The sequence below is a fragment of the Helianthus annuus genome, chromosome 2 (assembly GCF_002127325.2).
Source record: "Helianthus annuus cultivar XRQ/B chromosome 2, HanXRQr2.0-SUNRISE, whole genome shotgun sequence".
Classification (NCBI taxonomy): domain Eukaryota; kingdom Viridiplantae; phylum Streptophyta; class Magnoliopsida; order Asterales; family Asteraceae; genus Helianthus; species Helianthus annuus.
Window position 1 is genome coordinate 166,819,121 of NC_035434.2, and position 10,947 is coordinate 166,830,067.

The 10,947-nt window shown below is 45.1% G+C and overlaps 1 protein-coding gene across 1 annotated transcript; it reads left to right on the forward strand.

Annotated features, from left to right (window-relative positions):
* Positions 1–329: 329 nt before the first annotated feature.
* LOC118486454 (secreted RxLR effector protein 161-like) lies at positions 330–1,109 on the forward strand. The gene has a single exon (XM_035982918.1). The coding sequence runs from the start codon at positions 330–332 to the stop codon at positions 1,107–1,109; it is 780 nt and encodes a 259-aa protein (XP_035838811.1).
* Positions 1,110–10,947: the final 9,838 nt, after the last annotated feature.

Consider the following 10,947-nt stretch of genomic DNA (forward strand, 5'->3'; position numbering starts at 1 on the left):
ACAATCGCCTTAGTGAGTATTTGTCGAAAGAAGGCTATAAAAATGATTCTGTATGCCCGTGTATTTTTATAAAAAGGTCAGGATCTGAATACGTTATAATTGCCGTATATGTTGATGACATGAATATCATTGGAACTCCAGGGGAGCTTCAAAAGGCAGTTGAATACTTGAAAAGAGAATTTGAAATGAAAGACCTTGGGAAGACAAAGTTTTGTCTTGGATTACAAATTGAACACCTTAAGGGTGGACTCCTTGTGCATTAAGAAACTTACATAGAGAAACTACTAAAAAGGTTTTATATGGAAAAATCACATCCATTGAGTACCCCAATGGTTGTAAGGCCGCTTGATGTGGAAAAAGACCCATTCCGACCTTCTAAAGATGGAGAGGAAATCCTTGGTCCAGAAGTACCATATTTAAGTGCAATTGGTGCATTAATGTTTCTTGCTAGCCATACACGACCTGATATATCATTTTCTTTAAATTTGTTGGCAAGATATAGTTCATGCCCAACAAAGAGGCATTGGAATGGGGTAAAACAAATATTTAGATACCTTCAAGGTACAAAAGATATGGGTTTGTATTTTACAAATCAATCGAAAACAGGTTTGGTTGGTTTTGCAGATGCAGGGTATTTGTCTGATCCTCACACTGGGCGATCTCAAACTGGGTATTTATTTACAAGTGGAGGTACTGCAATTTCATGGCGTTCGGTAAAGCAGACAATCACAGCCACATCATCTAATCATGCAGAAATATTGGCGATACATGAAGCTAGTCGAGAATGCATTTGGTTAAGGACTGTAATACAACACATTCATGGATCTTGTGGTATTTCTTCGGGAGATGAGGGACCGACAATCTTACATGAAGACAACGCAGCATGCATTGCTCAACTAAAGGAAGGGTACACCAAAGGTGATAGAACAAAGCACATTTTGCCAAAGTTCTTTTTTACACATGATCTACAAAAGAATGGAGATATTATTGTCCAACAAATTCGTTCCAGTGAAAATTTAGCAGACTTGTTCACTAAATTATTACCGACTTCAACATTCAAGAAGTTAGTTCATGGGATCGGGATGTGTCGACTCAAGGAGCGTAAGTGATCATCATCAGGGGGAGATAATACGCGTTGCACTCTTTTTCCCTTAGTCAAGGTTTTGTCCCATTGGGTTTTCCTGACAATGTTTTTAATGAGGCAGCATTAAGCGTATGAAGTTGATAATCAGGGGGAGTATTATAAAGAATATATTTAGATTATCAACTCCTAATATAAACCAACTTGTTCTCCAAGTTTATTACCCCTATAAATAGTCCATGTATTCTATTGTGTATGATGCACCAATAATAATAAACATCTCTCTCCCAATATCTATTCTTATCTTCTTGCTATTAGGCTTGTTTATAACAAATATATTAATTAAAAACTGGTAAATCTAAAAATACATAAGTGACATTAGCCTAATATAAATAAACATTATTTCGTTCGAAAATTATCTTCTATGATCTATTTAATGTAAACACGTGTGTGCATGTTTAATAACTGCAGGAGTACGTGTTTCACTCAAATACAAATCTTGGTTTGTTATGTATATCGATAGAGAAATTTCTTACACATGTCATATCGAAATCACTCAAATAAAAATCTTGGTTCGATTCTTAGATGGTGTTTTTTTCGAGATTTAACGGGTTTACCTCTAAATTAGTATATAAGTATTATAGACTAGTGGAGATGAATATAATCGAATGATTACGTCGATGACATGATTATACTCTAGAAGTTCATAAAAAAACTAATTAATAAATAAAATATGCACTTTTTTATTTATTATTATTATTATTATTATTATTATTATTATTATTATTATTATTATTATTATTATTATTATTATTATTATTATTATTATTATTATTATTATTAGTAGTAGTAGTAGTAGTATGATGCACTTTATTAAATTATATGTCTAGGTTCGGTAACTTGCTTTTTTAAGCTTGTTACACTATCTTTTAATATGCTACACTTTACATAAAGATACAATAAATAAAATCATAATATTAAGTTAAATAAAAACATAAATATATGAATGTTTCGTATGTATTTTTACTGGTGTATAATCAGATATTAATGAATACTTATAACATGTATAACTGATACAGATTATTAGTTTTCCAAACAAACTCATTTAAACTAAAATAAGACTCTTAACCTAGCTAGATTATATAACTAAGTTGAAACTTGAAACATGGGGATTATAAACTATACTTGATCCACTGAAAATAAAGACATCTCTTTAACTTTTATGAATGATATGATAAAGCGTATGTAGATCACTCGTTTAACAAATAGATTTATAAATACAGAATAATCACGATGCATCTCATGAATGAGTATTTCAAATAATCACGATGCAACTAATGAATGGGTATCTCTTTAGCTTTTAATGTTTCAGTTGGAGAGCTTTATTACTCTCACATGCCTTAATCCAATGATATTCGGTTAGCAGTAATTTTTTTTGTTCCTTGAATGATAATATATATTTACATTTTTTTGTCACAGATGTCATAAAAAATATCTGGATGGATGATGAGGAAACATCAAGGAGTTGGAAAATAATAGAACCGAATGGTGTTTGCATTGCATTGCTCAGGGTATTTTGTAATTGTCTTGACTATGTTTAGAGGTGACATTTAAATAAAAAGTTTTTAGGTTATGTAATCTTCATGATAAAATTAGTTTCGATGTTAAAAAGATTCAAGTCAAAGCTGGTATGGGGAAAAGAAAATCTTGAACAACAAATCTTGAACAAAATTGTTTGGACTTATATAAAGACAAGTTGTTATTAGATGACAGTAATCTTATATTATTGATTTTAATGTTGTTTCTTGAATGTTATCACTAACATTTGATTAGTAAAGCATTATAATTTACATAAAAAAATGAGAGTAATAAATTATTTCATATTATTGATTTTAAAGACTATCCGTGTTTTTACACGAGTTTTACACTCGCTTCTAAAACTATATGTGTTTGCACACAAGTTTTACTACCAGCTAGGCTACAGAGTATGGTGATGGTCCTCCCTTAGAGGATGGTCCGCCACGTAAGCGCCACGTAGGATGGGCATGAGGATGGGGCAAAGAGGATGGAGGTATGGAAATGGGGGATGATCCTAAAATATATATTATATATTGTATGTATATATATGACTGTGAGGAGAATTTGTCCTCATTTGGACCGTCTAGAACGGCAAGGAGAAGACGGACAGGACGTGACGGGGGGTGGGGGGGGTGGGGGGCGAGATGGAGGGACTGTCGGCGGCGGGCTGGGACGGTGGTGGACGATCCTCCATACCGTCCAGCCTTATATAAACAGATAAAGAAATTCCTTAGGCTACAGGGTATGGTGATGGTCCTCCAAGGGAGGATGATCCGCCACGTAGGCGCCACGTCATAGTCCTCCCAAGATGGTCCATCCCACAAAACTAGAGGGTATGGGAGGATGATCCTACCCCACCACTATGTACAAGTACCACCAGCCTAATGTACAAATCACAAACAAAGGGGGCCTACCATAATTGGTTCGTCGCAAACGGCAAGACCTCGACGTTGAGGACGAGACCGGGGGGGGGGGCGGCGTGGAGGGCGGTTCGTCGCCGGTGGAGGACGGACCAGGATGGTCCTCCATACCGTACAGCCTTACACATGTCACATCAAAAATTACTCCATGTGACATTAACATGGCATTAATAGTTAATGTCTATATAATTATACACTTGTCTGTATTTAATATACCTAACATGTGACATTAACATCGCATTAATAGTTAATGTCAATATAATTATACACTTGCTCGTATTTAATTTACCTAAACTGAGAAAATGCTTAAGTAATTATACACTTATCCGTGTTTAATTTATCTAAAACGAGAAAATGCTTACTTAAGAACCGATAAACACACATGTCCAACCATACCATACCAACCAACCACCACCATCCATGACTGAAGGGGTATGGTCCCAAAACGACCATTACCCGCATCAAACAAACCCCTACCAGTAAGCAAACCGCACCCATGCGGTCACACCCTTCGAACCCATTTGGTCCGAAGATGAACAGCTTGACCTAAGTACAAAAGAAGATGAACATATCGATGCGGCTGGCACCGCATCATATGACCATTTTCGTCACGACAAGGGAAGCGAGCAAATAGTCTCCACATACGATGATGCGGCCAACACCGCATCTCGCGTGTTTCTTAATCACAAGTAGGAGACGCGGTAACTTCAGGCGTTACCGCATGCAGCGATGCGGCTCGCACCGCACCCTGCATTTCCAACAAGTGGACTGACACGCCAGGCAAGTGGCTGACACCACGAGGCAAGTGGCGCCGGCGACAGTCCCCTGTCAGAGCTATTAAAGCAATGGGCTGACGTGGCGTAACCCCCACGGCCGGCGAGACTGACACACCTGCAACGGTGCAGCTCGTCGTCAGCCCATCCATCAATCTCCTCCTTCACTCCTCGGCTATAAATACCGACCCCAAACCAGGTTTGAGGTATCTCTTCACAACTCTCTCACTACTACTACTACTATCTTGCTTTGCTTCCCAAGCAAACTACTGATTCTCACGCCGGAGAGTGGTAACAAGGAGCACCCCCCACCCCATCCTCCTTGTTACGAGTCACGGCTTGTTTCCTTGTGCAGGAGATCATCCACCGGTGACCCAGCCAGCGATCTCCGAGAGGAAGGGATTAACCCTTCTTGACGAGACCAGTGTGTTAACCCTGCCTGGTTAACCATTGTTTCATCATTGGCGCCCACCGCTACTCTTAGCACTTTTTAATCCATCCCTCTCCCTCTCAAGATCATGACTGATAACCTAAAACACCAATGCGGATAATCCAAATCCCCCGGTCCCAACAGGGGTCCACCCTTCGACCCCCCAACCCGGACACATTGGCACGTCCACCCAAAGGATCCCATCCTTTGCGTTCGGACACGATTTATCACAGGCCCCAACTGTGCTCCCACCAGGCGTAGACTTACACTCCTGGTACCAACAGCAGACTGACCTGCTGGTAGCGGCTTACAACCGCGCTTGTACGGAAGCAAACGTACAAGCTGGGCCTACTCCAATACAACACACACCTGCCAACCGTATACTCCAATACGATAGCAGGTTACACTCACGTCCGGCTTCCAGAAGCCGACATGATGACCGTGGATCATCTTACTGTTCGGTCAATACACTCAACGAGGATACTTCCTCATATGAGTCCCGCTCCAGAGGGCCAGTGCATACCCGCCTGGGCCCCTATGGCGAAGATAGGAGGCGGTCAGCCTCCAGGCGCGGCCCAGGCATCCAGAGCCGACTGGGCCCGCAACCTTACACGGAAGGGTACGGTCATACCGACCCTGACGATCAAACCTACCGTGGGGAGTCTCACGACACCAACAGCAGACCGGGGGGACGCAACTATGTTCCTCCCAGTCACCCCCGCACTACATACCTCAGGGCGGCAAAGCGCCCTGTGCACGAACCATACAGGCCAAGGGCCGCGGCCGAAAATTCAAAATTCGTACCGCACATCGCCAACGCCGATATCACCACGACAAAATTCCCAGTCAACATTGGGAAATACAGTGGCTCGACCGACCCGGACGACCACATGAACATCTTCACAGGCGCAGGCGTCAATGGCAGGTGGGACGAACCCACCTGGTGCAATTTTTTCCCCCAGACCCTCATCGGTCTGGCGAGGGCATGGTTTGATTCTTTGCCAGTGGGATCACTGGATTCTTTCGAGGACTTGCACGCCAAGTTCCTCGCCCATTTTAGCCAGCAGCGACGCCACGAACGCGATTCGTTGGACGTCATGAACATCTGGCGAAGGGATGACGAATCGCTCGAGGCATTCGTCATCCGTTACAATAAAGAATGCCTAGAGATAGGCGACGTGGCGGACCAAATGGCGCGAAACCATTTTATTCGGGCCGTCAAAGACAGAGAGATGATCATGACCATCTCTGGCAAGGAGGGTTTGCCTAAAAAATGGGAGGATGTTATGACCGCAGTCAAGACATATGCCCAGACACAGCGGTCGCTCGAACCGCACGTCAAAAAGGCAAAACCCCAAGCCGAAACATCCCACCAAGGGTCCAAACGTAACAACAAACGAAACCGGGATGCAGGCAATCGGGATATTACTAAACCGTATTTCCCGCAACCCAACACGTTTGACCCACAATGCTACAACCCCGCCCGAGACACTCGGGCACCAAGAAAAGAATCTCGGGACCGCAAATGGACCGAGATCAACCAGTCGCCAAGAGAGGTCCTCCTCGCAGACCCACAATTCTTGCGACCGGCCCAACCAATGAAGTCCAAGAAAAGTCAGGACCTCACACTATACTGTGAGTACCACAAGGACTCGGGCCACACCACCAACAACTGCATCAGTCTCCGGCTGGAGATTGAGCGGGCGTTGAAAGAGGGGAAACTGCAACACCTTTTGCCAGGTGGACAAAAGCCCACCAAGCATATCACCCCTCACAACGAAGGTACCTCCTCCGGAAAGAAAGCCATGTACGTGGCTTCCACCCACATGATCTACGGAGGCAAGGGTAGGCCGCGCAAAGCGGCACGAAGACCGGACAATGATTGGAAAGACGAGCAAGTCGTTTTCCCAAAAGTCCGAGGCGGACCGCGTGATAGACGCGCCGTCGTCATTTCAGGCCAGCTGGCCCATTACTGCACCGAGCGTCTGTTCATCGACCCGGGCAGTACATCCGATATAATCTACGAGCAATGCTTCAATCAATTTGACCAAGAGGACAAAGATCGGTTGCAAGCCGTAGATTACCCGCTGGCCGGATTCGCAGGGGAAACAGTCTTTCCCCTAGGTCAAATTACATTTCCCGTGCGTCTTACCAATGGTAAACACACGCGGACAGAGGAGGTAAACTTCATGGTTTTACCCCACACCTCCAATTATGACGTCCTCCTTGGGAGAGAATCCCAAGGAGATTTCAATATGATCACATCAGTCCCCCACTCCGCGGTTGGTTTCCCAACCGCATCGGGGGTTGCAATCATCTACGCCCGCAAGGACGTCATGATGACGGACGAAGCACGTCCGACAAAGGTCGCAAGGCCCACCCCCGTTGGCCAACCGGAAAAATGGGTTCTCAACCCAACGCATCCGGAACAGAAGGTCACATTGGGGCACGCCTTATCCTCGACCACCAGAGCGCACCTGAAGCAGCTCCTCTTCACGAACCAAGACATCTTCGCGTGGACACCCGCAGACATGACAGGGGTCCCACGCGAAATAGCGCAGCACTATTTGAATACCAAACCAGGTATCAAGCCAGTGATCCAAGGCCAACGCCACCTTGGGTCAGCTAAAAATCAGGCGATGCAAGAGCAGATCGAAGAACTGCTCTCCGCAGGTATACTGCGGGAAGTCAAGTACCAGACTTGGTTATCCAACCCTGTCATGGTAGAAAAACCATCCGGGGGCTGGCGCATGTGCGTCGATTACAAGGACCTTAACAAGGCCTGCCCCAAGGATTGTTACGCGCTTCCAGAAATCGACGAAAAGGTCGATAACCTCGCACCATTTAGGTGGAAGTGTTTCCTCGATTGCTACAAAGGGTACCACCAGGTACAAATGGCACTTGAGGATGAAGACAAAACGGCATTCCGGACCCCAACCGGAAATTACTGCTATACAAAAATGCCGTTTGGGTTGCGCAACGCGGGCTCAACCTACCAAAAACTGATGAACGACACTTTCCGCGGTCAAATAAGCAAAAGTGTCGAAATCTATATGGACGACCTGGTCGTCATGAGCATGGAGGAAGATACCATGCTCACCAATATAGAAAGAACATTCCAAACTCTGCGAAGCGTCAACATGAAGCTCAATCTAGGGAAATGCTCGTTTGGAATGGAAGAAGGCAAATTCCTTGGGTTCATCGTCACCAAAGATGGATTCAAGGTAAACCCGGAAAAAGTGCAGGCGATCGAGCGCATGCCATCGCCTGCATCGATGAAAGATATGCAACGCCTGGCCGGAAGGCTGGCGGCACTCAACAGGTTCTTGGCTAACCACGCAGCCAAGTCATACCCTTTCATCAAGACCCTGCGAAGCTGTTCAAAGAAAGAACAATTCCAGTGGACCACAGAGGCTGAAAAGGCCTTCCGGGAAATGAAGGAGTGTTTGATACAACTCCCAACACTAACCGCACCATGCAAAGATGAGCCACTCATCTTATACCTATCCGCTGCAGACAACGCAGTGGGCGCGGTATTAATAGTGGAACGAGCGGGGGTTCAAACACCCATCTATTATATCAGCAAAATGCTCAACGACCCGGAGACGAGATACTCAATAATGGAAAAGTTGGTACTAGCACTGGTACATGCTTCAAGACGGTTACGACGCTACTTCGTAAACCACATCATCACAGTGCTAACCAATTACAGGATCGGCCCGATCCTGTCCAAACCCGACATCTCTGGGAGATTAGCAAAATGGGCAATTGAGCTGGGCGCACATACGATACATTACAAACCGCGCCCTGCCATCAAAGGCCAAATCTTAGCTGATTTCGCCGCTGAAGTACCAGCGGATCGCATCCAAGAATGCGAAGAATCCCAAAATCCTGCGCCCCCACCGCCCTCCTCAGAAGTATGGGCACTATTTACCGATGGTGCATCCAACGAGGAAGGCGCGGGCGCAGGTCTGCGACTCGTCAGCCCTGACGGCCAAGAGCTTACATATGCCATCCGCCTCGATTTTAAAAGCACGAACAACGAGGCAGAATATGAAGCACTATTAGCCGGGCTACGTTTAGCAGTCAAAATCGGCGTGCAACATCTGGAAGCGCACGTCGATTCTTTGTTAGTTGCGGGCCAGGTACGCGGCGACTATGCCGCCAAAGGGGATATCATGATCCTCTACCTCGAGCAAGCCCTGCAGCTAAAATCCAAATTCGCTTCATTCAATATTCGACACATTAATCGAAGCGAAAACAAATCCGCGGATGCACTATCAAAGCTTGCATCCACCAGCTTCCAACACCTGGCAAAGGAGGTACGTATCGAGATTTTGCAAAATCTTTCGGTTCCTCTACGCCAGGTCAGTGTCATCCAATACGGAACAACGTCATGGATGACACCAATTATCGCATACCTTCAGTCAGGTGTGACTCCCGAGAGCAAAACAGAGGCACGTAAGTTGCAATACAAAGCGTGCCACTATCAAATGGGAGACGGTATCTTATACCGAAAGTCATACCTCGGACCGCTCCTCCGATGCGTTAATCCACAAGATGCCACATACCTCATCCGAGAGATACATGAGGGTATATGTGGCATACATGCTGGACCACGCACGGTCGTGGCAAAAATCATGAATGCCGGGTATTACTGGCCCGGCATGCACCTGGACGCCGTCAAAGAATTACGCAAATGCATGGACTGCCAGCGCCATGCTCCAAAAACTTTGCGACCAAAGAACAATCTGGTCCCCGTCACTACTGCATGGCCTTTTCAAAAATGGGCAATCGACGTAGTGGGACCATTCCCGGACGCACCAGGTGCAGTTAAATTTATCATAGTGGCGGTTGATTACTTCACAAAATGGGTAGAGGCGAAACCACTCGCTTCCACCACTGCTATGATAACAAGAAAGTTCATTTGGGAGCACATCATCTGCCGTTTCGGTTTACCAATGTACATTGTTACCGACAACGGCACCAACTTCGCTGCCGACGAATTCCAAAAATGGCTAGAAGAGCTGAACATCAAACACATATTCTCGTCAGTCGCACACCCGCAAGGGAACGGCCAAGTCGAGAGTATAAATAAAGGCCTAGTCGAAGGAATCAAAGCACGATTGGGAACAGCCAGGCGTGGCTGGGTCGATGAACTCCCAAGCATCTTATGGGCTCACCGCACTAGCCCAAAAACAAGCAATGGGGAAACACCTTTCAGCCTCGTCTACGGGTCTGAAGCGGTGATACCCGCGGAAATGGGCCTCCCATCTCCTAGAATGTTGGCTATCGAAAAGCTAGACAACAACAGGGAACGTAGGATCGATTTGGACCTCCTAGAAGAAAGGCGCGAGAACGCCGCCATCAACGAGGCCAAATACAAATCCAAACTGGAAAAGTATTACAACGCGCGAGTCCGCGTTTGTACTTTCAATCCAGGGGACTACGTCCTACGTGACAACGAGGCATCTAACGCCGAGCGCCCAGGAAAACTTGCCCCCAAGTGGGAAGGACCCTACCTCATCAGCGAGGTCTTAGGGAAGGGCGCATACAGGTTACAAACACTAGAGGGCGAACCTATCGCCAGAACATGGAACGCACAACAGCTTAGACGCTGCTATATGTAAGCTATGTTCTTACACTCCCCATGTAACCTATCGGACCGCAGGTCATTTGCAAATAAATAAACAAGTCGTTTTATACATTATTGTTTGTTTACTACTATTACAAATGCGTGTTTCCACTTCACGGTATCCAAAAAACAGATTGGCAAAATCTTCATTTACGATACCTATACAAAGTGGTAGCCACACGCAACTATTGTAATAGGCCAACACAAGGCAAAAAAGACTTAAGTGCTATCCAACCGGATAAACATATTTCTTACCTAATACAATTCCTGAGCCCAGAAAGGCAAACAATGGAATTGACACATGCTCATACCGCAATAGTATAGAGTATACTCAACCCCATTCACAATGGGTAGAGACCCGCATGCATACGTTTCAAACATACAGGAACTGACAATACTTGTATAATGGAACAAAACACCTTATATTCAAAAAATTCAGGCACCAACATGATGCTTACACAGATTTACATAAGGTTTCCTATTCTATACAAGAGGACAGCAAAAAAGGGGCACACCGGCCAACCTAAACC

Bases quoted from the DNA above. Each gene is read 5' to 3' on its own strand.
- LOC118486454 (XM_035982918.1), top strand. From the start codon at position 330: ATGGTTGTAAGGCCGCTTGATGTGGAAAAAGACCCATTCCGACCTTCT.